A 25830-nucleotide genomic window follows, 5' to 3' on the forward strand; every position below is an offset into this window, starting at 1 on the left:
TATGAATATTTAAAAAATGTATATTAAGTGAAATGTATGTCATTAAAGGGTGACAACTTATGGTATTATAAAAGCAGAAAAGACAATCTCAGCATGCTGATGTCATTATTTATTAAAAATTATTTACAATAACAGCATAATCCAAGAAAAGATTTTTTTTTTTTTTTTTTACTGCATCATTCACCCCTGTGCTAAGAATTTGCATACTGTCTATACATACAGAACACAAGGACTGAAGCCAAACATCGTAACAAGGCAAACAGCACTGTGACAGAACCAAAAACCACTCATTGTTCACTCTCTAATGTGAGCTCAGATTAATATATATATCTTATGATGTTTATGGCTGAACATACATTTCGGGGCTCCATCAGATGTCATTAAAAAGCAACTTCTTTAATGTTTTAGTCATTATTGTCACTCACAATCCCAGTAAAAGACGACACTAAATGGACGATCATAATAAATAAACGGATATTTTTACTGGATCGGATCAAAACCAAGAGTGCTTTTTGTTGTTGTGACGGAAATAATGTGGACGTTCATACAGAAACAAAAGCTGGGAAATCAAGAAACAACAGTGGGCTGGAAAGCTTTGAATGTGTGGACACTTACACTCCCGTCAAAAGTGCCCGTGTCAAAAAACAGCACCATGAAACAAGAGCGAAGCCTCCATTGGCTGTGAGGTCATCGTGCGGTCTTTGCGTCCAGAGTTTCACACGGACTGAAAAGCTCAGTTTAGAAGAACAGTTCCTTGACACGTGTTGCAGGCACTGCAATATGAAATGCCCAAATCAAACCTACCAAAGTTCACGCTCCACATCTAGACACAAAAAATACGCCTTGTCGGGTGACCAATCGCGTGTCTGGGCGTGGAGAGAATGATTTGGAGAGAAATGTTGGACATTTGTTGCTTTAAGTGCAAAATAATGACATCCCCCGAGACGGGAGGATTCTGTAAAACAAGAGGCACAGCGTTCTGAGTTCATAAGACCTCCTGAAGGCCTCTGGGTGGCGCTGTGCTGATCAGAGGTCCACCGGGTGAGTCTGATTGTGCTACAGCAGCAGAGAACGAGCTACGTACTTCAGGATGCCTCCGTGTCGGAAAAATGCCACATCCATATCGTTCTCGAAAAGAGCCATGACACTGAAAGTCTTCCCAGTGCTCGTCTGGAAACGAAAGAAGACAAAAACATTAGATGTCACATGGACAAAACACATGCATTCAAAGGCAAATTGCAGCTTAAGAGTAGGACAAATTTCAATTCACAAGCTCTTGGTTCAATTTGATTATATTTTATTAAATAATGGCCATTTTGCTTACATATACAGTTAATTCTCTCTTAGCTATTGCTATAAATTATATGGGAAATGTCTAACTAATAAAAAACAAAATATTAATTCTAATAATGACAGCATTAATAGCACAGAGTCCAAACGATGTAACTCTAGAGCTATTCATTTAACTGATGAGTTAGTGAGTCTATATGAATGATTCATTTAAAAGGACCAGTCTTTTGTTTGACCTACACTGGTTGTGCTGCCTGCTTTTGATTCACTAAAAAGAACCGGTTCATAAGAGTCAAGATTCATCTGTTTGTAAATCTGATTACAGTGCCTGTGCTGCCTGCTTTTGATTCACTAAAAAGAACTGGTTCATAAGAGTCATTTGTTCATGAATCAGACTACACAGGTTGTGCTGTATGTTTTTGATTCATTCAAAATAACTAGTTCATAAGAGTCATTTGTTCGTGAATCAGACTACACAGGTTGTGCTGTATGTTTTTTGATTCACTAAAAATAACCAGTTCATAAGAGTCATTTTTTTGTGAATCAGACTACACGGGTTGTGCTGTATGTTTTTGATTCACTAAAAAGAACCGGTTCATAAGAGTCTAGATTCATCTGTTTGTAAATCTGATTACAGTGCCTGTGCTGCCTGCTTTTGATTCACTAAAAAGAACCGGTTCATAAGAGTCAAGATTCATCTGTTTGTAAACCTGATTACAGTGCCTGTGCTGCCTGCTTTTGATTCACTAAAAAGAACCGGTTCATAAGAGTCTAGATTCATCTGTTTGTAAACCTGATTATAGTGCCTGTGCTGCCTGCTTTTGATTCACTATAAAGAACTGGTTCATAAGAGTCATTTGTTCATGAATCAGACTACACAGGTTGTGCTGTATGTTTTTGATTCACTAAAAAGAACCGGTTCATAAGAGTCAAGATTCATCTGTTTGTAAATCTGATTACAGTGCTGCCTGCTTTTGATTCACTATAAAGAACTGGTTTATAAGAGTCATTTGTTCGTGAATCAGACTACACAGGTTGTGCTGTATGTTTTTGATTCACTAAAAATAACCAGTTCATAAGAGTAATTTGTTCATGAATCAGACTCCACTGGTTCCACTGTTTGGAAATGCTAAAGAGAAGTGATGTTTAGTCTGCTGTGAGTCGCTCTACCTGTACTGTGAGCTGATGTCGGGGCGTGAGCTCCTGTGGGATGTTAATGGTGAATCGCTCTTTTCCACACAGCTCAAGCGAGTCGGCATTCTGTCCCGGCAGGAACTGCAGCGGAGCGATTCCCATCCCTACCAAATGATTCTTATGGATCTTCTCAAAGCTCTCAGCTATCACTGCACGCACCCCCTGAGACAAGACAGTCAGTAAGATCAGTGTTTATGGTGAACGAATCACAGGAAATTGTGGATTTTTTGACAAAAAGTCATTTTGAGGAATTTCAAGGTAACTCATCGGGGAAGAGGATTATGGGTACAGTACCAGTAAATAAGGTCCTTTGGCGGCCCAGTCGCGTGAGCTCCCGGAGCCGTACTCTTTTCCTGCCAGGATGATGAGGGGAACTCCATCTCTCTGATAGCGTTCAGCAGCTTCAAACACATCCAGCTGTGATGGGACAACACAAATCAAACCATGAGTTCAGAGTCAGAAGGAATCATGTTAAAGCCGGTTCAGTCTGGACACTAACCGTTTGTCCTGATGGAATGTGCAGTGTTTTGGGTCCGGTCTTCCCGATGAGACGGTTTTGAAGCTTAATGCTGGCAAATGTTCCTCGAGTCATCACGGCATCATTTCCTCTCCGTGCGCCATAAGAATTAAACTCACGAGGCGTCAAACTGAGTCAAACATACAGAGGAACTGGACTTAGTATCTGATCATCTTTATATCATAATATTTATCAACATAGTAATAAAAAGCAGTTATACTACAGTTCTGGGAACACTGACCTGATGAAACAAATCGCTCAAATGAACTAATTCACAATAATAAATCTGACTTCTAAATCTTGTGACACTCACTCACAGAGTCTAAAATGATTTTACGGACAAATATGTGAAGCATATTGAAAAGAAACAGTTAACAAAAAAGCAAAACATAGAAAAACTCATGTTACCGTTTGCTCTGCAGGTATTTGGCAGCAGCACTGACTCTTGCGATGCTTCCCGCAGGAGAAATGTGATCGGTCGTTACTTTATCACCCAGAAAGAGGAGCGGGTACGCGCTGTCAATGGACTGAGGGGCGCACACCTCTTTAGTCTGAGACGAAGAGAAACAGAGGCCGCGTTAATGTTGAAATACAGTGGAAATGTGAGGCTTGGGGAGAGCCGCATCTGAATGACACGTGTTGTTATTGTTAAATAAAAATGATGATAAAAAAAATGTATATTTATATATCTTAGATGAAAAACCTTAACTTCAAAAACTTAAATGAAAGTGAGAAATGCTGGCTTGGCAACTAACTAAAATAAAATAAGATCAGATTTCGATTACGATTCGATTCGATTCAATATTGTTTATTTTGGATATCAGGTACAATACATTGCAAACTATTATTGTAAACTATGGGAGTCAGTTGTAGCCTGTAGGCTTCATTAGCCTACTATAATATTAAAGGTAAAAATGAACTGATTTGTAGCCTATACAAACACTTAAAATACACTTTTATTTATTTTTATAATAATAAAGTTATATGAAATTATAAAAAAATGTAAATGGTGGCTGTCATAAAAAAACTTTCCACATTTATTCAAACATGCATTAAATATTGAAGAACATTAAAAATTATAATGAATATGTAATATGGTGCATATATTTAACAAAATGCTCCTCTCTAGAGTTCATTTTTCTTGCTGAGTTTATGGTCACTGGATATGTTTTTTCTGAGGTAAATGTGACGTTACATGACTATCATTGTTTACTAACGTCTTTCCACGGTTGAAACACTGATTGAGCGATTCCATGTCACATTATACGGATTTCGATAAGTTGTAAGTAAATTATTAAGGCGGAAGAGAAGATTATGTGCTTCTCTTGAGCCGCGCGGGCCAGAGCGATCTCACGCCACAGCGCCAAAACGGTAATTATGTTTTTGAATTTCGTAAGAAAATGGACGTAATTTGAAATCTGAGACTTTGTTTCATATCAATAATAACAAAGCACAAAGATTATTGCAATTTATTGGATGGGATGCGCGCTACAATGTTCCATTCATTCATCAACTGAAAACAGGATGACTAATCGATTCTTGGGATTTAAGAATCGATATCGTTTCGTAAAAATGAGAATCGATTAAAATCGAGAAATCTTTATTTTTTTCCCAGCCCTAGTAATAGTATACAAATAACGCTAAAATAACACTGGATGACACTCACCAGTTTGCTGAAGAAGGACGGACAGCGGATGTAGGTGGATTTGGGATCCCATGGGAAGAGGGCAGATTCGGCAGAGTCCAAACTGTTCCAGAACGTACTTCCTTTCTGCAGACGACCACACAAATCAGCTGGTATTAACATAAGATTCTAATGATTCAACAGATTCAGTGAATCAATCAATTCAAATGAATCCTTTTGTTATATCTTCTGAAGAAAATGTGCTATGAAACTCCTCACACCTCCATCCGGATCTTCAGCTCTTTGAACATGGAGGCGATGACGATGTTCTCCTCTGTGTGGTTCACCTCCTCTTTGGATGGCCAGATATCGCGCAGATACACGTCCTTCCCCTCGGCGTTCACTCCTACCGGTTCTGTCTCAAAGTTGATGCTGACTGTGCCTGCGATCGCATACGCCACCACCAGCGGGGGTGAGGCCAAATAATTCGCCCGAACGCAGTCACACAGACGTCCTTCTAAGTGCCTGTTCCCAGACAGAACGCCACACGCCACCAAATCCCCCTGCACACGAGCAAACAGCTCAGATTAGGATGCAGATGCTCAGATAGAAAGAGGCCACATGAGAGTTCGGTCTCACCTGTTTAATGGCGTCTACCACATTCTCAGGTAAAGGTGCTGTGTTGCCCACACACGTTGCACATCCATAACCCGCCACCTCAAACCTGAAACCCACGATCGAAAAACATGCATAGGTCATTATTTAGACAATTGTTAGTGTGTTTATGTGAAACAAGGCTATCATAAAGGCTATTATAATTTCACTATTATTTATTTCATTTTCTTTACTTCTTATTATTTAATGAAATTGTTTTATATATATTTTGAATAGTAATAAATGTGATATTAAAATATTTCTATTACTCATTTTATTTATTATAAATATATTTTTAAATGTCAGTGCTATTTTTTGTTTTAGTAATAGCTGTCGTTAATGATTTTTATTTTATTTATAAATTGTACTTATAAATACTTAATACACTTAATTTACTTTTCATATTTTTATTTCTGTTTCCTGATAAATATTAAATAAAAAAAAAAAAAAAAAAAATTATATATATATAAAATAAATGATATAATACGTATTTTAATAATACACATTATATATATATATAGTCAAGTCAAGTATATTTGTATAGCGCTTTTCACAATACAGATTGTATCAAAGCAGCTTCACAGTATTAAATTAAAATAATACAACAAGGTTTGTTTCTAGTGGAATTTATTGATAAAATCAAATTAGATATCCCCAGAATATCCCCATATATATATATATATATATATATATATATATATATATATATATATATATATATATATATATATATATATATATATATATATATATACACATATAGAGAGTGTGATTATGACATAATATAAAATATATTTATTATTTATTTTTATATATATTATAGAATTAGAACACAAAAGAACAAAAAACCTACAAAAAGCAAATTAAATAAAATGTATTAAATAAATATTAAAAATATATAAAAAAATTCTAAAGAAATGTTTCAAATATACGTTTTACAATTACATACAATTTATTCATATATAATTAAATACTTTTTTACTACATCTTTCGTTTTTGTTACCAATAATAACCCTGGTGTGCTCAAATATGTGCATCTAATATTGTGTGTATGGTGTGTGTACCCGAGTTTCTTGAGGAAGGGCAGGACTCCGCTGGTGTTCAGGTAATGTGTGACGGTTCCACTGCCGGGCACCAGACTGGTCCTGATGTACGGTTTTACTGTCAGACCAGCCTCGACGGCTTTCTTCGCCAGTAGACCTGAACAAAACACAAACATACACGTGAGATGCACCGTGCAAACAGCTCACATCAGATCTGCAGATGTCTTGACGTCTGACCTGCGGCCAGCATGACGGACGGGTTGCAGTTGTTGGTGCAGCTGATGATAGCAGCGATGACGACGGATCCGTGTGCCAGGTTGTACTCAGCGCCCTCGTGCAGGAACGGGACCAGAGTTGCCTGCTTGTCTTTGGATATGTGGAAGCCCTTGAAACCCACCTACATGGATGGCACAAAAAAACAAACTCAGCTAGCAACTTGGTACGATTACTTAATTGACAAATACTTTTTTTTGTGTGTGCTAATATGTGCATTCACCTTTTCATTCAGGCAGTTAATAAAGTCTTCCTTCATGCAAGTCACGGCGACTCGATCCTGTGGCCGTTTGGGTCCACTGACATGAGGCACAATGGAGCTCAGGTTCATCTCGATGACCTACGACACCAACCACATCACATTTGTTAACAACTGACCTATGAAGTTTTATGGGGGATATACTTTTATATTGGTCTTTTGGTTACATATTTCACGTGAAGGTTCCTCAATGATTTACACTACCTTTCAAAAGTTTTGAGATTTCTTTTAATCAGTAAGGACGCATTTAATTGATCAAAAGTGACAGAAATGTTCATAAAAAAAATAAATGAACCAACCTCTGAATACTGTGGCTCTTCTGATTGTTCATCGTAGGTTCTGAAGAGTTTGATAGCCTTCAGGTAGTCTTCTAAAACCACAAGCTTCTCCTCACTGCAGACTGATCAGAAAAAAACATTTTTGCGTCAAATTACACCCTTAAAGGATTAGTTCACCCCAAAATGGAAATTTCCTAATAATTTACTCACCCCAATGCCATCCAAGATATCCATGTCTTTCTTTCCTCAGTGGGAGAGAAATTATGTTTTTTGAGGAAAACATTTCTGGATTTTTCTTCTAACAATGGACTTCATTGGTTACCATCGTTTTTAAGTCCAAATCAATGCAGTTTCAAAAGTCTCTGAAGTGTTTAAACGGGCTGTACGCGATCACAGCTGAAGAAGAGGTTGTTATCTAGTGAAACGATAGGTCATTTATATTTTTATTTTAATAATTTATAGACTTTTTACCTTCAATAGTTTGAATTGAGCTGATCAACAAACGGACAGGGAACTACGTCATCACGTTGAAAGGTCACGCCGGCGCCGGCAATACTATTTGAACTACTATTCATATTCATCAGAATGTTATTCATATACCATTCATATTCATTGAATACTATTACTATATATATAATAGCAAACAATACTATTTGAACTATCCTCCTACGTACGGTCGCATTGTAAACAGTGGGGCGGTACTTCTGCCGGCGCAGGCGTGACCTTTCAACGTGATGACGTAGTTCCCTGTCCGTTTGTTGATCAGCTCAATCCGAACTATTGAAGGTAAAAAGTCTATAAATTATATATTTTTTTTAAAATGACCTATCGTTTCACTAGATAACAACCTCTTCTTCAGCTGTGATCGAGTACAGCCCGTTTAAACACTTCAAAGACTTTTGAAACTGCATTGATTTGGACTTAAAAACGATGGTAACCAATGAAGTCCATTGTTAGAAGAAAAATCCAGAAATGTTTTCCTCAAAAAACATAATTTCTCTCCCACTGAGGAAAGAAAGACATGGATATCTTGGATGGGATTGGGGTGAGTAAATTATTAAGAAATTTTCATTTTGGGGTGAACTAATCCTTTAATATCACTTTAGTCTTTTAAGTCTTAAGTACAAAGAGCGGTCCATACTGGTGTGTTTAAAGTGCTGCAGGGTGATGTCATCCACAGGAAAGAAGCTCACGGTGGCGCTGTACTCCGGGCACATGTTAGCGATAGTGGTCCGATCGGGAGCCGAGAGCTGCTGTACACCAGGCCCGAAGAACTCCACAAACTTCCCGTCGATCCCCGCCTGACGCAGATGCTGAAACGCAAAGATCAGATGTTAATATGTTATTTCTTCAGATGCAAACTCACTGAAGATGTCATACATTTAGGGACACAAGGACCTCGCTGTACCTTAGTAATGCCCAGTACTATATCAATGGACGTTGCCAGAGGACTGATGGTCCCCACGAGTTTACAGCCGACAACCTGTGGCAAAGTCAAAGACACTGGCTGACCTAACATGACCGCCTCGGATTCAATACCTCCAACTCCTGAAAGAGAGCATGAGAGAGAGAGAGAGACATCGTGAGGTAAACAAAACAGAAGATTTCACTAATAATAACAGTAACTAAGTGACATCGTGCTCACCCCAGCCCAGGATCCCGAGGCCGTTGATCATGGTGGTGTGGGAGTCCGTTCCCACCACGCTGTCTGGATAAATAAACCCCTCCCCTTCCTGTACCACCTGACACAGGTACTCTAGGTTCACCTGATGCACTGTGTTGATGTCTGGAGGAACCACGTTGATGTTTTTGAAGGCTTTTGAACACCACTGGAGAGAGAGAGAACAGTCACAAACTCAAGACTTGCACTACCGTTCAAAGGTTTGTGGTCTGTAGGACTTTTGAATATTTTTGAAAGAAGTCTCTTATGCTTACCAAGGCTGCATTTATTTGATCAAAAACAGTAAAAACAGTAATATTGTGAAATATTATTACAATTTAAAATAGCTGTTTTCTATTTGAATATCTTTTAAAATGTCATTTATTCCTGTGATCAAAGCTGAATTTTCAGCATCATTACTCCAGTCTTCAGTGTCACATGATCAAATCATGCTGATTTGCTGCTCGTGAAACATTTCCTCTTATTATTGCAAATGTTGAAAACAGCATGGCATGTTATGTTGTCTTTGTGTAGATATAAAGTCACAGAGAGATCTGAAAACTCACCTTAAAGAACTCCAGCCTCTCTTTGTTTCTGGTTAGCTCCATCTCTTGATTCCTGATCATAGTTTCAGGCCTGTGTGCGTCAGACAGACATCAGCACATCAGAGAGAGCAAACAGAGCAATGTGAGAGCGTGTATTAGTGTGTGTGCGAGGTGTAGACGTACTCTGACACGGGCTGCAGGTGGAAGGGGCACAGGAGGGGTGTGTTTTCTATCTGTACTGCTGCGGTTTTGCCACTGGGGGCGTCAGAGCAGGAGGTTTTACTGCAGCCGCCCCGATGACCCGGGCGTTGACCTGTACAGTGACTCCCTCGTGGGGATGGTCGACCGGCAGGAGATCTGACAGCGGCACCTTGACTCTCATCCACCGGGATTGAAGGGCTCTGGATGCCACTGAGAAATGAGGTAAACCGTTGTTAGTGATTTTGTCACTTGACAGTGAAAACTTGTTGCATCTTGCCCGGTTAAGTTCATAAAATGAGACCGTTTACATAAAAAAAAAAACTGAAGCACAATACATCACCACCCTAATTACTGTGTACATTAGGACTTCTGGGCATAATCATTGTTTATGCTAATGCTGTAATTATTGGGTTTTTAAACATAAATACTGCTTTAATCCTTTCTCTTGCCCATGCGTTCACTCTCACCATTTGCTGTAGTCAATCTGCAGCGAATGATCTACGATGAGGTCTGTGGGGCATCTGGGGTTCACCAGGTTTGGATCAACCCCCTGTTTAGCTAAAGCATCTCTCATGGCTGCCAGATCCACCATAGCAGGAATTCCCCTGTGAACACACACAATGGAGGCATCAGGACATATCCAACTTTATGAACAAGATGTTGTTAAAGGATAACTGTCGCCAAAATGCAACCTAGGGTCTTTTTGTTAATCTACCCGAGGCAAACTTTCGTTTAATAGTCGACCTCCGAATGTGAATGAACTGACTCTGAATTTTAGTATTGTTTCTTATATGAGGATCCTTTTTCAAATACAAGGTCAATATTGATTTTCACTAACGACAAAACAACACATTATCTGTGAATTTATATGGAACTAAGCTTTAGGAGCTTTCCATCTTTACTCTCCTCCCTGTTACGTTGCATTCGGAGATCGACTATTTTTGACTGTCAATATGCCGTGAGCTGCAGTGAGTTGTTCGAAATCGTTCTTTTTAGTAAACTCTGTGTACACAAACAATGTTCTCAAAGCTGGAGTTCATGTGTAGAGCCCCTGGTGATACTTCGAGCACAGTTTTATGTTGTGTCGAGCCTTCTTAGTGTTTTAGAAATAGCGATTTTTGATGCTATCATAGTAGTGCCCCTAGCTCTCCCATTCAAAAGGCATTTTGACCGAAAACGAAAATACGGTCCAACTTAAAAGTGGCGTTTCCATTCTAATCATGCTTTTAAACGAAAGTTTGCCTCGGGTAGATTAACAAAAAGACGCTAGGTTGCATTTTGGCGAGAGTTACCCTTTAAGGGCTGCCCGATTAATCAAATTAAAGCTGAAATCACAATATGGCTTAGTGTTGTCATCAAATTGCAAAGACTGCAACTGAATTAAATATATGCGCAGAATATATATATTCTTAAACCTGGATTTATTTATTTTTCTAAATCTAAATGATCATTAAAAAAAAAAAATCCCAGTTTGATTTCTTTCCCACAAATCGTGTATCCCTTGTCGATAACTCACGTAAAATCCTGCAGCAGAACCCTGGCGGGCGAGAACACCACCTCGGCCAGGTTCTGCTGCGTTTGCCAGTCCAAAATATTAGAGACATCCTCTGTCTTTACGTAGAACCCGTCACACTTCCGAATGGCGGACTCCAGGAGAACCCGCATACAGAACGGCAGTTTCTCTACAAGAAAAAGAGCCAGTTAGTGCTTTTGCAGGACTTTACTTTGTACATCTGAACTTGAGTTTGATTACATGTTCTTAGAAGTGATGTCAGTTGTATCTATGCATGAATTAGACCCTAACTCACCATATCTGGCATCATTGCTGAGCTTCTGTGGGTTGAAATACCTCAGCTCTTCATACTGCTCGCTCCGGAGAGTGTCGATCAAATCGCCAAACGGATGTTCTGTAGAGAATAAAAGCCTTTATTAAGCATTTTGAGAACGAGCTGATACATTTGTGCAACAGAGAAGGAAAAGAATGGCTTGTGCGTCTTAAACTCTGGATTCGAGTTTGTCCTGCAACAACCAAACAGAATCGGACGACAGCGGGCCAACACCTGCAGGGCTCATATAACTCAGAGAGAGTGTTACTGCGTCCCAATTCGCCTACTTATTACTGTGCCCTAAAAGTATGTACTGTTTTTGTGAAGAAAAAGTATATACTTTTGAGTGTGCTACTTTTTGAGCAGAATAGTAGGCAAGCTTTGGGACATGCTACTCCGTCATAACCGTGTCTTTAACAGGCAGCTAATTATGTGCATACGGTCACTGTTTGGATCTCACCGGAAAAGGCAGACCCTCCGGGTATCTCTGGAATACTCATTTCAACATACTACGATTTGGGACACACAAATTCTAATTTCGAAATCTATTTAGGACGGATAGTGAATTGGGACGCTGAACCGTGTTCATTGACCTTCACCTCTTCACATCTTAAAGGGATACTCCACTTTTTTTGGAAATAGGCTCATTTTACAACTCCCCCAGAGTTAAACAGTTGAGTTTTACCGTTTTTCGAATCCATTCAGCCGATCTCCGGGTCTGGCGGTACCACTTTTAGCATAGCTTAGCATTGATCATTGAATCGGACAAGACCATTAGCATCTCTCTCAAAAAAATGACCAAAGAGTTTCGATATTTTTCCTATTTAAAACTTGACTCTTCAGTAGTTACATCGTGTACTAAGACCGACGGAAAATGAAAAGTTGCGATTTTGTAGGCTGATATGGCTAGGAACTATACTCTCATTCCTGCGTAATAATCAAGAAACTTTGCTGCCGTACCATGAGTCCAGCAGGCGTAATGATATGACGCAGCGCCTGAAAATAGTCAGGTAGACTATAGGGTCAATTTTTTCAGGCGCTGCGTCATATCATTACGCCTGCTGGACCCATGGTACGGTCTTAGTACACGATGTAACTACAGAAAAGTCAAGTTTTAAATAGGAAAAATATCAAAACTCTTTGGTAATTTTTTTTTTAGAGAGATGCTAATGGTCTTGTCCGATTCAATGATCTATGCTAAGCTATGCTAAAAGTGGTACCGCCAGACCCGGAGATCGGCTGAATGGATTCGAAAACGGTAAAACTCAACTGTTTAACTCTGGGGGAGTTGTAAAATGAGCCTATTTCCAAAAAAAGTGAAGTATCCCTTTAAAGTTCCCATTTAAGGCACAAGTCTGCAGATGTGCTACTCGTGTTGGCAGTGAGTACTGAGAGCTTACAAGCCCAATTCATGTTCAAATAAGGGATGCACCAAACATTCAGAAACTAAATGCTCTGGAAGAAGAGAAAAGTAAAAAGTGAAATGTCAGTGTTCAGCTTTGAAATGGGTTCATCTATTAATGCATATTATGATCAAATTTCAAACACAATTCCAAATCAAGTATTTGCATTTCCTGATTGTGCTTTAAGGTTCTCATGCCTTGAAGCAATGCTCTCTTGGTTATTCAGGACATTAATAAAGTCTTTGAAACTTTTGTTAAAGAACCGGTCACCGGTTCAAATACACAGAAATGCTTTTATCATCCAAATCCAAAGAACTTTCCAGAGCACTGTTAGTATTTTTATCATAATAGTGTATAAAAAAAAGCCATTTACTATGAGTTTTTGGGGTAGACTTTGTTTAGATCCAGTATTGCATTGAAAAACACATCCACTGTTGGAATATAGTTGTTGGAATAGTTGAATATATATCACACACACACACATATATATATAAGGCAAATTACTTCCACAGACGAATCCTAATAGAGACACAGAAGTGAAACAGGTTGTGTTATAATTTCACTGCAAAGTAACACCAGCACTGTTTGCAGTGAGATCTGTATCCTGTCAGAAGACATTACAAAAAAAGGGACAAGAATTTCCATCCATGCAGAAATAAAATGTTTGTGACGGTTCACTAAACCAAGAGAGGACAACGAAACTAAATCATGATATAAAACACACTCTAGAGCTCATGCACAGGCACAGCAGTGCGGAGGAGGACGAACAAGCACAGACACACACTTATCACACACACCCTGCGTCTGGCTGCCTGCTGCACGTGTTAGATTAGGTTAGATGAGTTTAGATTAAACTACAGCAAAGGAACACAAACCACCACATAATATATGAATGAACACACCTGATCTTTATTTACGACACGGAAGATGCTGGGTGGGAAAAGTAAACAACACTCTCGCTGACAGACCAGCAGATTACAGCAGGATCAGAGCGAACATGCACACAGTTCATCATAATTATACAACCTAAAGCTCTGAATGAAACCACAGCAGACATTAAAGACGACGTTAATTAGGCTAGCACATTTATGAGGACGGTTCCCTCCCAGTTTCTCAGTTTTGGAGACATTTGGTTCCCTGAAAGTATAGCCTATACTTGTGACTTCTTTGCCAAGACTAATTAATAAATATATATTAAAACAATAATAAAAAATTAAAACAATAAAACAATAATAAAACTAATTAAAACAATAATAATAAAAAAAAAATCTATATATATATATAATATAATATAATATATATATATATATATATATTAGGGTTGCGCGATATGCTCCATTTTCATATCGTCCTATCGTCAGCCTGTGAGATCGGCGATACACGATATTATCGTGAGGGGGGCGGGGCTTACTTATTTGATTATTAACTTGCTTATTTACTCATCAATTTGCTTGTTTTATTACTTCGTTTTAAATGAGAATCTTTTTCTATTTTGCTAGCAAAGGTGGAGTGTTTATTAATAGGCTAAATCAGGTTATTTCCTGGTATAGTGAGGTAAAAAAAAAAAGATCCTAATCATTCTTGTATCTGACCATTCTTGTATATTTCAACATGTCAGCGGGAAATTTACGGACACACATTATCCTCTCATGCCGTTACAGATGCAGCATTTTGACTGTAGGCTGCTTCTGCACGAGATCATGAAAACACGTTTTAATTTATTGGGTCAAGAAAGAGTCGGAGTCTGCGATATGTCCGCCTCTGTCTGGATGCACTTCACTTATGCGCACCGCACTTCAATAATCCCAAATAACGCGGGTTTTAAATGCCGGGAGAAATCAGAGGCAAAAATCTAAAAGTCGTTCGGTACTTACTTATGACTTGACTCTGATAAAGGAAAATGGGTTAATCCGTTTACATGACCACATGCATTGTCAGTTTATTCAGCATAATCGAGTTAATAACGTGCATGTAAACGCGCTCATTCCCTGAAAACGAAAGCAGAAACGGACTGCGCTTTCACTGCATTAACGGCGCGTTCTCTCAGAGACGACGGTGGATATAACGGTAGGCTACAGCATCTTAATTTACTGGCTTAATATTTCTCTTGTGGACTTACATTATTGACAGTGAAAAAAAATAGAAGAATATATTTCTTGTTAAACAAGTTTGAAGTTGCTTGTGATTTTCACAGGCAGAGTTCCACAGATGCTTCGTGTAACTAAAGACTTTATTAGGCCTAGGCGGCCTATATAATTTTATTGATATTATTATTATAATTAATATTTTGTAATTGTACTGTTTTTAGTGTTTTTACTGTCATTAAATATTTTGTTAATGTGCTATGGAAACAAAATACTGACGAACAACGATGCCGCGTCTTCATCTTGGCTCTGTATAAGAATGATGCGTCTGTTAAGCACTCTTGGCAATTTGTGAATGGATCACCTTGCAATTAAATTTCGTTGTGGGATGTAGTTTTTTTTAGTCTGTTTTAAAAATATTTTCTTTGAGGAGTCCTCATACGCGCGCGTCGGTGACGTCGCATGTGTGGTTATGTGATGTCGCAAGTGTGGTTATGTGGTGATGTCGTTATGAATTTAGGCAAGGCAAATATAATTGTAACTATACTAGCTTCATAATAATAATAATAATAATAATAATAATTTAATACATTAATAGGAAAACGAGCCAATTATCGTATTGATATCGTCAAAGGCATCTGCCATCGGCGATATCTCTGTCTATCGTCGATACACGATACTATCGTCTATCGGCACAACCCTAATATATATATATATATATATATATATTATATTATATTATATATATATAGATTTTTTTTTTTATTATTGTTGGAGCTAGATGTTATTTTAGTATAATGTCAGCGTGAGGAAGAAGTGTAATCAATTAGAAAAATATAATATTTACAAAAAAAAAGAAAAAAAGGTGTTACTCTAAAAAAGGCCCAACGTGTTCAGAATCCCAAGTTTCCAAACACTTCCACAAAATGTAGGTTTTGGGAGACATTTGGGTTCCCACAAAGTATATACCTGTGACTTGCTTTTCAAGACTAAGTTCATTTTCAGACACTGAAGATTCATACATTTAGCTATTCCAACAAACCGGCTCATTTAAAGGGTTAAACAGTTCACCCAAAAATGAAAATGCTGTCATTAATCACTCACCCTCATGTCGTTCCAAACCCGTAAGACTCTCGTTCATCTTCATAACACAAATGAAGATCTTTTTGATGAAATCTGAGAGATTTCTGTCCCTCCACTGAGTCTTCGCAACTACCACTTTCGAGGCCCAGAAAGGTATCATTAAAGACATCATTAAAAATGGCATTAACCTACTGTGGTTTAACCTCAATTTTTTTATGAAGCAACAGAAGTGCTTTGTTTGCATGAGAAGATATAATTTACAGAGTTTATTTACAAAATATTAATCTCTTACGCACCTTCACAAAAAAACGTCCGCTCTCGCGGAAGCTCGTTGGAGATTAATAATGTGTAAATAAAGCGGTAAATCATGTTTTTTTTTACTTGTGTTGCTTTAGATTAAACCACTGGAGTCACATTAGGGCTGCTCCATTATGAAAAAAAAAATCATAATTACGATTATTTTGGTCACTATTGAAATCACGATTATGTAACACGATGATTTCACATGACTTTGGGAACGTGTTGCATTTATTAAAAAGACACCTTTCAACAATTCTTTAAAAAAAAATCTAAATTTGAACATTTATTGTACTTTTTGAACTATTAAAATAAATAATATAACAGATAAGTATTTAAATTTTCCCGCCGCTCTACCACTTATAATGCGGGAAATTCCCCCGCAAACACTGATTCACTTTAGCAAGTAGATTGTATGAGTAGCCTACATTAATCCACAAAGATTATAAAATCAAATCTATAATTTTAAAACATTCGCAAAGACGCAATTTCACAAACCGCGTGAGTGTTCGAACTCTCTCAAAATGGGTTGGACAAGGCAAGCGTCGAAACTACACTCTCGCGTTTAGGAGTCGGGACATGACGGAATCGTCACTTGCACAATCGGGCCAGTATTGCATCGTAACTAAAGTTGATTATTTTCACTTTAAGTCTTATCAGTTTAAACATTCAAGCTGAGAGAGTTTATGGCTTCGGGAGGGGCGGAAGTGCACGTGTCATTCAGAACACAAGACAAAATAAGAGTGTTCTTGCAAAACAGAACATGGCAAAATAATTGTTTTTACTCGATTGTAATATTTTGGTGATCGTTGGGAGCCCAAATCGAAATCGAAATTCAATTAATTGCACAGCCCTAAGTCACATGGATTACTTTAATGATGTCTTTACTACATTTCTGGGCCTTGGTAGGTGCTTGGGGGTTGAAAGTGGTAGTTGCATTGACTGTCAATGGAGGGAAAGAAAGCGCTAAGATTTCACCAAAAAGATCTTCATTTTTGTTCCGAAGATGAACAAAAGTCTTACTGGTTTGGAACGACATGAGAGTGAGTATGACAGAATTTTCATTTTTGGGTGAACTAACCCTTTAAAATTCATAATTTGTCTAGAATCACCTTTTTTTTTAAAAAGTTCCCCCCCAAAAGATTAACGTTTATGAAACTTTGACACCAGAGAGAACCTCATTAGAAGATCAAGTAATTGTATAATTGTGAAGAAATAAATACAAAGATTGTGCTTTACCCTTACAAACGTTGTTCTCTGTGCCAGTACCATGGTATAGTGACTGTATTAGATCATAATACTTCTTCAAATCAGATATAATACACATAATGGTACTGAATAATTACCATATTCGAATACTGTGGTATTTACATAGCACATTAAAGTAAGAACACTATGGAATTACCATAGTAACGTTACATGTGCAAAAAAACGAAACACCAAAAAGCATGGTAGTACCATGGTAACGTTAACTTAGATGTGTGTTATTGTAAACAACACATAATAATCGAGCATCGTGCATAATAGGATTGTGCATTGTTCCTATTAAGCTGCCTGGCTAGACAACATTTTGGGCATTAAAGACGTGTTAAACAGAAGCTGTCAAGCTGGACATCTCATTGAGTTTTGACACACATCAGGTTTAGATCGCGTGAGACGCATCGTGTAATCGCACGCGATCTGGACGTCAGTCGCTCTCTCGCCGCTAGCCGCAGTGCTAACGACAAAACCGACTCGTTCATCCTTTTATAAGTGAATATTTGAGGACTGCTTTGACACACATTTGTGACTTCGCATATAACCGGTTACATACTTCTCTGTCAGGGCGTAAATGAGATGAATATTGTTAATTTTTGTCATTTAAAACCGCACTTACCGTTCTGAGGTGAACCCAGCGCCATGATGAGTCCTAATATTAACACGACTCCACTCGCTCGAGCCACAACAGCTAGCCAACCAGCGAACAGTTCCTCCCTGGAGAGCTGTCCAATCAGCTGAAAGCATCTCGCACATCGCCATCCAATCAACAAACGCTACCCTTCATCACTTTGGTTATTTAATAGATGTCAAGAGAACATCTATTAGTTATGATGATTAATTAATTAAATTATTTTTTTTAGATATACACTAAACAACATATAGCTTAAAATCATTTTCAATAGACAAGTAGCAATTTTCATACTTTTTCATATATTTTTTTAAACTATGTAAATATTGTTAATTGTATAAAAATATATATCTTGTTGTTCGTGTTAGTAGGCATTTAAGAAATAAAAATATCAATAATAATGCTACATTCATATTGATAGATTGTACATATCTACAAATCATTTTTTCCCATTTCATAAATTATTTTAAGAAATCGTCCAGTGTTTTGTATAAATGCAATGCATTTTAATACAAGGCTTGATCTCAATAAACAAGCAGCTAAATGACAAAATTACATATTTCTTAAAATAATATCCTGTGTCAATGACCAATCAGCAGGCAGCAGCGGTCGCTCGTCCTGTCAGTGACGTTTGAGTATGCGCCGGAAGTGTGGCAGAGCAAGTGTTGTTCGGTTCGATCGACATGACTTTACATCAGGTGCTGCAGGCCACTGATCGGTCACAGAAAATGCAGTTTTTAGAGGCATAATAGCGGATTTATCTCATGACTGGACCGCGCAGCTCCGCTTGAGGCCGCTGGATGTAGAAACAGCAGATATGGCGAGCTAACCGAGTGAGTTACTGTGTGTCAGCGAGGTCAAATGAAGTGTCATGTAATTCTGACGGGCGATGTATTTTTTTTACTGGGGGTGTCAGGTGGTATATTGTGTAATGCGCATGCGCAGTACTAGAGAGTTGGCGAAATAAGTGACATTTATCCATGTAATGAAGAGTAACGAGAAAGGTTTAATTAGAATAGTAATGTATGTTTTTCATTGTACGATTGTTAAGTCCTTTTGGGACAGATTGTATGAGTGGTTGAAGACAAAACATGTCATATCTGCCTTTGACTATCACATTGTTAAAATTTGGTGTCTTTATGGACAACAAAAATATAGAATTTTTGTGTATAATATATTGATTGTGGCCAAGTTTTACCTACACAAATGTAGATTTGTTAAAGTTTCTCCATGTTTTGCAGCATTTACATTTTTTTATTTCAAACCTTAAAGCAATTAATAAGAAATGCCTTAAAACTCTCTAAATTACTGGCAATGTATATGGATCAATATATATGGATATATGGATTGTAAAAATGCATAGTTCACATCTCAGATGTTCTATATCATACACTTTTTTTTGTTTTTTTTTACACGTGTCAAGACATTATCTCTGCAGAACATAACCAGGCATGACCTTCGAACTCTGTACCTTCAGATCTGCAACAAAACATGCAGCTTGTATGAAATTATGTGATTTTGTCATTTCAGGTTATGCGGGAGAGGAGCGAGTGTGTGCGCGTGTGATTTAGTGTGTGAGGTCATCGGCTGCAATGATGCAACAGAAGCGCAACCTTCAGATCATCGAATGGGAGGATCTGGACAAGAGGAAGTTCTACTCGCTGGGCGTCTTCATGACCATGACCACGCGGGCCGCCGTCTACCCGTTCACCCTGATCCGCACCAGACTGCAGGTGCAGAAGGGCAAGTCGCTCTATAACGGCACCTTCGACGCCTTCTGTAAGATCCTGAAGGCCGAGGGGGCGCGTGGCCTTTACCGAGGGTTCATGGTCAACTCGTTCACACTGATCTCAGGTCAGGCCTACATCACTACCTACGAGTTGGTAAGGAAATATGTGTCCTGTTACACGTCCGACAACACGGTCAAGTCTCTGGTGGCGGGCGGAGCGGCGTCACTGGTGGCCCAAAGCATCACGGTGCCCATCGACGTGGTGTCCCAGCAGCTGATGGTGCAGGGGCAAGGGTGTCAGCTCACACGCTTCAAACTCAAACCCAAGATGGCGATGACCACGTCCAAACACAAAGTCACATTTGGTCAGACCAGAGACATTGTGGTTCTGATTTTTCACACGGATGGGTTTCGGGGGTTTTATCGCGGATATGTGGCGTCACTGCTCACCTACATACCCAACAGCGCCGTCTGGTGGCCCTTTTATCACTTTTATGGAGGTAAAGAAAATAAATATTTAGTGAGGCATCGAAATGGTTTTCCTGACCCAAACAGATTAAGTTCAATTAATAGAGTGCGACAGCCGGGTTCCGGGAACGACTTCACATTTTGAAAGTCGACATTTTGTGATTAACATTTTTTTTTTACTGGTCAATTTTGAGATTTTTGGATATTTGTCTTCAATTCAGTCTTCTTTCAGACTTGTGGTGAAAAAAAGTCAGAAATACACATTTGGGTCTTTATTTTACTACACTTTGTCTGTTTGCGTCTGTAGATTTCTCATAAATTCAACAAAAGTTGGCGTTCTTAATCAACATGCTGCTCCGCGATCGATGTCTGCTCCCTGTCATCACATGCACCGTTAGGAAGCTCTCTCTCTCCTGTACAATGCTGCCGGATCCAAATATGGTCATTTCCTTTTTATCAGCAACCAATCGTGAAAGTAAAAGGGCTGAATGCGCAATCTCATTGGCTGATGATAAATCTTTAAAGCCCGTTTTCTCAAAATGACTTTTCTCTTACACTCCAAGTCCGAAATCTCCACTTCAGTAGCACCTATATACACCAAACTTTCCAGTCTTGTACCTAGTTATATTATGAAGACATTTACAGAGGGATTTGTAAATATATTATTCCTAGCCTGATTTATATAACATTTTACTCCAAAAAACATGGCGAAAATATATTTTTTAAGGCTATTGACAGTATTTTCTGATTTACAGGATAACAAAAGTAGATATCCATAAATCCCTCTGATCTCCCATCTAATATGAGAACACAATGACATTTTTTTTTTTTAACCTGGCTTTATCCAATACTCAGATTTCGTTTTATATGCAAATGAGTGCATATTTAATTAGATATTGCCTAATTTGCACATTTAAACATTAAATTACAGAAAACTTGTAATACATTTTTTTTCTTCTCATCTTAATGTAGGTTACCCTATTCACCTGTAGTGTCTCGCCTTAAAGTCGAATCGACGTCGACTAGTCGCCAATGATGTCATTAATGAACAAATAAGCCGGAACCTCGAGCTGAGACTCGAACGCTGGTTGCCTTGTGCACAGAAACATAACAGCTTATTTTTATCGGTTCTTTTGTCTTTGGGTCGTTATTTTCCTCACAGATTTCTGCTCGTTCTAAATCAGATACAGATAAAGAAGCACAGTAGAGATTATATTTATATGAATGAATGCTTTAGTGAGAGAGCGACTGCGTGTGAATTAATTCTACCTGGCAGCGTCTCTCTAATAATAGTAAAGCTGTGTAAAGTTTTAGTTACTAAGAAATATATACTAGAACTTTTCAGTTTCTAAACTATTTCATTGATAAATCACAGAACAGTGTTGACAATAAAAACAGCGTAAAAGTGGACTTCAAAGATTTCTTATCCTGTTGCGCCCTCTATAGGCCATGATCAGCGACTAGTCGAAAATCAAGCTAAAAGTGTCATGGCAGAGCATTAAATTCAACTAGTCAGTGCAATATTTTAACAATAACTTCTAAACCTTTAAAGACAGACAAATATTTATGTTTTTGTTAAAACCATCAGTTCACATTTTAACATATATATTTTTAAGGGAATTCCTGTTGAAAAACTACATTACCCATGATGCTGTGGAAAAAAATTCCACCAATCAGATAGTTTCAGCAAACAAAAAGGCCAGAGCAATGAAGCAATGCTTCATGGGATTGTAGTTCTTTCCCTCATTAAAGCTGTTATGTGACAGTCTAGTGTTTTACCTCTTTTTGTCTGATTTTCAGACAAAGTTTGTAATGTTGTGATTCATGGCTTAAAAAGTTTAAACAGGCTTTTTTTTTACTATTAACATTTAAACACACTGTGTGTGTTTCCAGAGCAGCTCTCCAAACTGGCCCCTGCTGACTGTCCGCACCTCCTCCTGCAGGCCGTGGCGGGACCGATGGCTGCCGCGACAGCCTCCACCCTGACCAACCCCATGGACGTGGTCCGAGCCAGAGTACAGGTACAAACACAGCCAAATCAGTCACTTTGAAGTGCCTCTATTATGCTTTTTCCCATATTAACTTTCATGCAGTATGTAATAAATCAGCAATTCCAGTCTCACTTCCTGTTACATACCTACTTAATAAATTTGCATAATGGTCTTCATTGGCCCCTCAAACACTGTAGTTGTAGCTGAGACGTTGTCAATCAACTTTGCTGCACTTCCTAAGGATGAGGACTCAATAAATACCTGTATTTACATCCTGTTTTCGGTCGAAGTCCACAGTAGTCGATTGTCGAGTTCACGCGCATAGGCTTAGTACCTATGATCACGCGCGTGAACTCGACAATCGACTACTGTGGACTTCGACCGAAAACAGGATGTAAATACAGGTATGAGCGCTGGCTGAATAAACATCATTTTTTATATATTTCTTTCACATCTACTGCAGTCAGATTCACCCGCGTTCACTCCGAAGGAATCACTCACATGACCTGTGCACTTGTAATGACACATCAAGGATGTTAAGAGCCTAAAAGCAGGTTTAAAACTTGCCCCATTGAAGTCAGCAGGGTGCAAATTTTAAAAAGAGGATAACACGGTGTAGGAAAAACCGATTTTTGTCATTGTTCTCTGTACTGACAGCACTCCAAATGTACAAAAAAATGAGCTCAATGTTAAAATTGACCGGAGTTCTCCTTTAAGCATTGCTTGGTAATTTATTGAAATTTAACAGCTGACAGAAGGATGGACAAAACCAGTGAAATATCAACTGATTTGATAACACTGAGTCATATGTATTTAAAATATATATTTTTTTAAAGTCCATTTATAATGTTAGTCCAGGTATTTCAGAAGTTTCGTGCTGTTTTCTGATCCTCACAATGACTGTATCTTTAAGACTTCTATATGTAAATGAGCTCTATTATAAACTAACCTGCCTGATCTCTGTGTACTGATGAAGTTCACACTGTTGATCATCATCAGGTTCAGGTTAGAGTTAATCATCATCAGGTTCAGGTTAGAGTTAATCATTATGGTAATGTCATCATATCGTATGTTTTTTGTACTGTTTCTACTGTTCTGTTCTTGTCTTTCAAAATATGTCTCTTTAAAATGCATTATCATGTAATTATTGTAAATGATTAATATAGATTTGAGCTTTGTGAGATAATACACTGTGCGTGTGTTTGCAGGTTGAAGGTCGTTCGTCTGTGATCGAGACGTTTAAGCAGCTCCTGGCCGAAGAGGGAGCGTGGGGTCTCACCAAGGGTCTCTCTGCACGCATCATTTCCTCCTTGCCCACGTCTGTCATGATCGTCATCGGTTACGAGACACTGAAGAGACTCAGTCTGCGTCCTGAACTGGTGGACAGCAGACACTGGTGAAAAACACTCACCTGACGCTATACCTCAGCCTTTTAAACGGATGCCTTTTATTATTTTCACCATTTTTAAGGACCAGGCAATAACTGACTCTCAAATGTGAAGATCTATTTCCTTTCTCGTGGATTTTGTACATTTTGTGACCTTTAATCTGTTCCCGTGAACTCTTGGCCCACACTAGTATTTTGTAACGAGGTGTCATGGAGCTCCTTATCTGTCTTTTTCGCCTGGTACTGTATGTGTTTGTTTATCAGAGGTTTTTAAGTGAAAAATACTTTTGACATGGTGAATTTGAGTCTTTCTTGTGAATCTCATGCAGTGCCCTTCACTTCATATGACAGGAAGTGAGATAATCACACCTGTTACATGCTAGGAAGAATGAGAACATGGCTGCGTCCGAAATCTTAAAGATGCTGCCTTCGGAGGATGATTTCCAATGTACCAAGACACGTCCGAATGCAACGTTGGCTTCACTTCCTGTCTCCTGAGAAACCTTCATCTGATCCATTTTTGGAAGGCAGCATAGATGTGTCCTTCGCTGCCTTTGATATCCCACAATCTGGTGCTTTCCATTCTGTGGCAATTGAGCTAAAAAATAAAGATGGTGCCTGAAAGTTGTGGTTGGTGGTCAGTTTGTGTGTAAATGTACGTTATAGCGAGAAATTACAGTTGTATAAATGAAATATTTGCTTATCACCAAAGCTCGCTCTATTTTGCTGTAGATCATTGAGCTGTTACACTGCCTCAGAAGTTTGTCTGAAATCAAGCACCCTTTGTTCGCAAACCGCCTTCAAAGTCATTTCCTGATAAGGCAGCAAGGCAACAAGTCAGCTACCTAAGTTTTTGGGACGCAGCCCATGTATGGACTTTTAACACTTGTTGAAATTTTCTGAATATTCAGGTTTTGAGATTTCACACCGTACGTTTTTAAACCCTGAGTTTGGGCCGGTTCACACAATGCGTTTTTGCCGTTAATAACATGAGGCAGGTCAGTGGGACAAACAAAACAAAAAGCGCTGACTAGAAACACGTTTTTAGCGCCACATTTAGAATGACTCGTCATGCGCGAGACGCTGCAAAAGACGCGAGCGCGACGGTTAAAGATGGCGGTGTAACGCGTCTTTACATTGAAAAACTATGGACAATTTGTGCAGTGGACATGGAAAAACGCGTTCTTTGTGTGTAAAGGTCACTAAATGTTCTTATTTACAAGCTTATTAACATTGTTTGATTAAGTACATTACTCTCACTGTGTTCTTAAACATACTAAATAGATAATATTTTCTATTTTATCGCTCGTTTTACATACCGTCACGGTTTGATATTTTTAACTTTTTCCTTTAGACATTTCATTAAGGTATTAAAGTTTCTGACTGTACAAAGGTCATGAATATTTAATAAGGCAAGACTTGATTAAGGTTTCTGTAACATATTCATGGTTATGCAAATTTATAGGGCAATTTATTGTGAAATTCATGCCTGGAAAGATTTTAAATACAAATTTACTAATAATATATTAAATATCCTATTGGCTTGAAACTGCTCTTTGTGTGCATTCACTATACAATGATTGTTAAAATACAACAGGGTAAATGAATTTGTGAACCCGGGGTTAAATAGTGTGAAAATCCTTGTGAGAAAAGTTATAAAGTTTCATGTTCTACAGTATGACAATTCAACCTCCTTTGGACTGTCATATTTTGTGTTTTTATTATACCTTGTCTTTAACTTTCAGAAAAACTGTGTTTTGGGGCCAAAGCTGATATGTTTTATAAATGTGCTTCATATGCCATAGTAGTTTTTGTCTAATATTGTTTCTAATTGAATCTGTCACAATGAGGTGTGAATTAAATGAACCGCACAAGAACGGAACCGTTTGGGATTTCTTTGCTAGTGTAGCTCACAAACACTCTAAGCATTTATAGTCAAGTTCTGCTCTGGATTGTTATGAATTTTTTTTTTACATGTCTGATATACAGTAAAAAAAAAAAAGAAAAGAAAAAAAGTCTGAACTAAGGTCTCTGAATTGTTAATGGTGGTGCAGTAACATTTGGTGGCCTGTAGAGGGCGTGAATTGATCAGAACAGCCATGTTTGCACTCAAGTCGTGTAAAAAAGCTGCAAATA

At 38.2% G+C, this 25830-nt stretch overlaps 2 protein-coding genes across 3 annotated transcripts; one reads left to right on the forward strand and one right to left on the reverse strand.

Annotated features, from left to right (window-relative positions):
• Window positions 1-89: 89 nt before the first annotated feature.
• ireb2 (iron-responsive element binding protein 2) lies at window positions 90-18239 on the reverse strand. Its single transcript, XM_084397121.1, has 21 exons — window positions 18108-18239; window positions 11347-11445; window positions 11055-11220; window positions 10006-10143; window positions 9521-9748; window positions 9359-9428; window positions 8778-8961; window positions 8541-8680; window positions 8274-8445; window positions 7154-7254; window positions 6819-6935; window positions 6560-6719; window positions 6344-6479; window positions 5265-5349; window positions 4907-5188; window positions 4668-4772; window positions 3410-3552; window positions 2984-3131; window positions 2779-2901; window positions 2461-2646; window positions 90-1170 (listed from the first exon to the last, which is right to left on the reverse strand). Exons 1-21 carry the CDS (start codon window positions 18130-18132, stop codon window positions 1057-1059), a joined length of 2922 nt encoding a protein of 973 aa, XP_084253247.1. The 5' UTR covers window positions 18133-18239; the 3' UTR covers window positions 90-1056.
• A 509-nt stretch (window positions 18240-18748) lies between these two features.
• slc25a44a (solute carrier family 25 member 44a) lies at window positions 18749-24304 on the forward strand. 2 transcript variants are annotated; one of them, XR_014626008.1, is made up of 4 exons: window positions 18749-18952; window positions 19650-20348; window positions 22215-22337; window positions 23516-24304. XR_014626008.1 is itself a non-coding variant. In XM_084397242.1 (4 exons), the coding sequence occupies exons 2-4, from the start codon at window positions 19712-19714 to the stop codon at window positions 23705-23707; spliced, it is 957 nt and encodes a 318-aa protein (XP_084253368.1). In that variant the 5' UTR covers window positions 18749-18952; window positions 19650-19711; the 3' UTR covers window positions 23708-24304. The 2 variants fall into 2 exon arrangements, 1 of the variants encoding a protein (XP_084253368.1); XM_084397242.1 differs by having other exon boundaries at window positions 22210-22337.
• The last annotated feature ends 1526 nt before the right edge of the window (window positions 24305-25830 follow it).

The sequence above is a fragment of the Rutilus rutilus genome (assembly GCF_951802725.1).
Source record: "Rutilus rutilus genome assembly, chromosome: 23".
NCBI lineage: Eukaryota > Metazoa > Chordata > Actinopteri > Cypriniformes > Leuciscidae > Rutilus > Rutilus rutilus.

Coding starts and splice junctions, on each gene's coding strand:
- slc25a44a (XM_084397242.1), top strand. CDS start 19,712: ATGATGCAACAGAAGCGCAACCTTCAGATCATCGAATGGGAGGATCTG. Junction 20,349..22,209: donor CTTTTATCACTTTTATGGAG/GTAAAGAAAATA, acceptor GTGTGTTTCCAG/AGCAGCTCTCCAAACTGGCC. Junction 22,338..23,515: donor TGGTCCGAGCCAGAGTACAG/GTACAAACACAG, acceptor GTGTGTTTGCAG/GTTGAAGGTCGTTCGTCTGT.
- ireb2 (XM_084397121.1), bottom strand. CDS start 18,132: ATGGCGCTGGGTTCACCTCAGAACG. Junction 6,480..6,559: donor GTCCGTCATGCTGGCCGCAG/GTCAGACGTCAA, acceptor TGTTTTGTTCAG/GTCTACTGGCGAAGAAAGCC. Junction 5,350..6,343: donor CCCTTCCTCAAGAAACTCGG/GTACACACACCA, acceptor CGTGGGTTTCAG/GTTTGAGGTGGCGGGTTATG.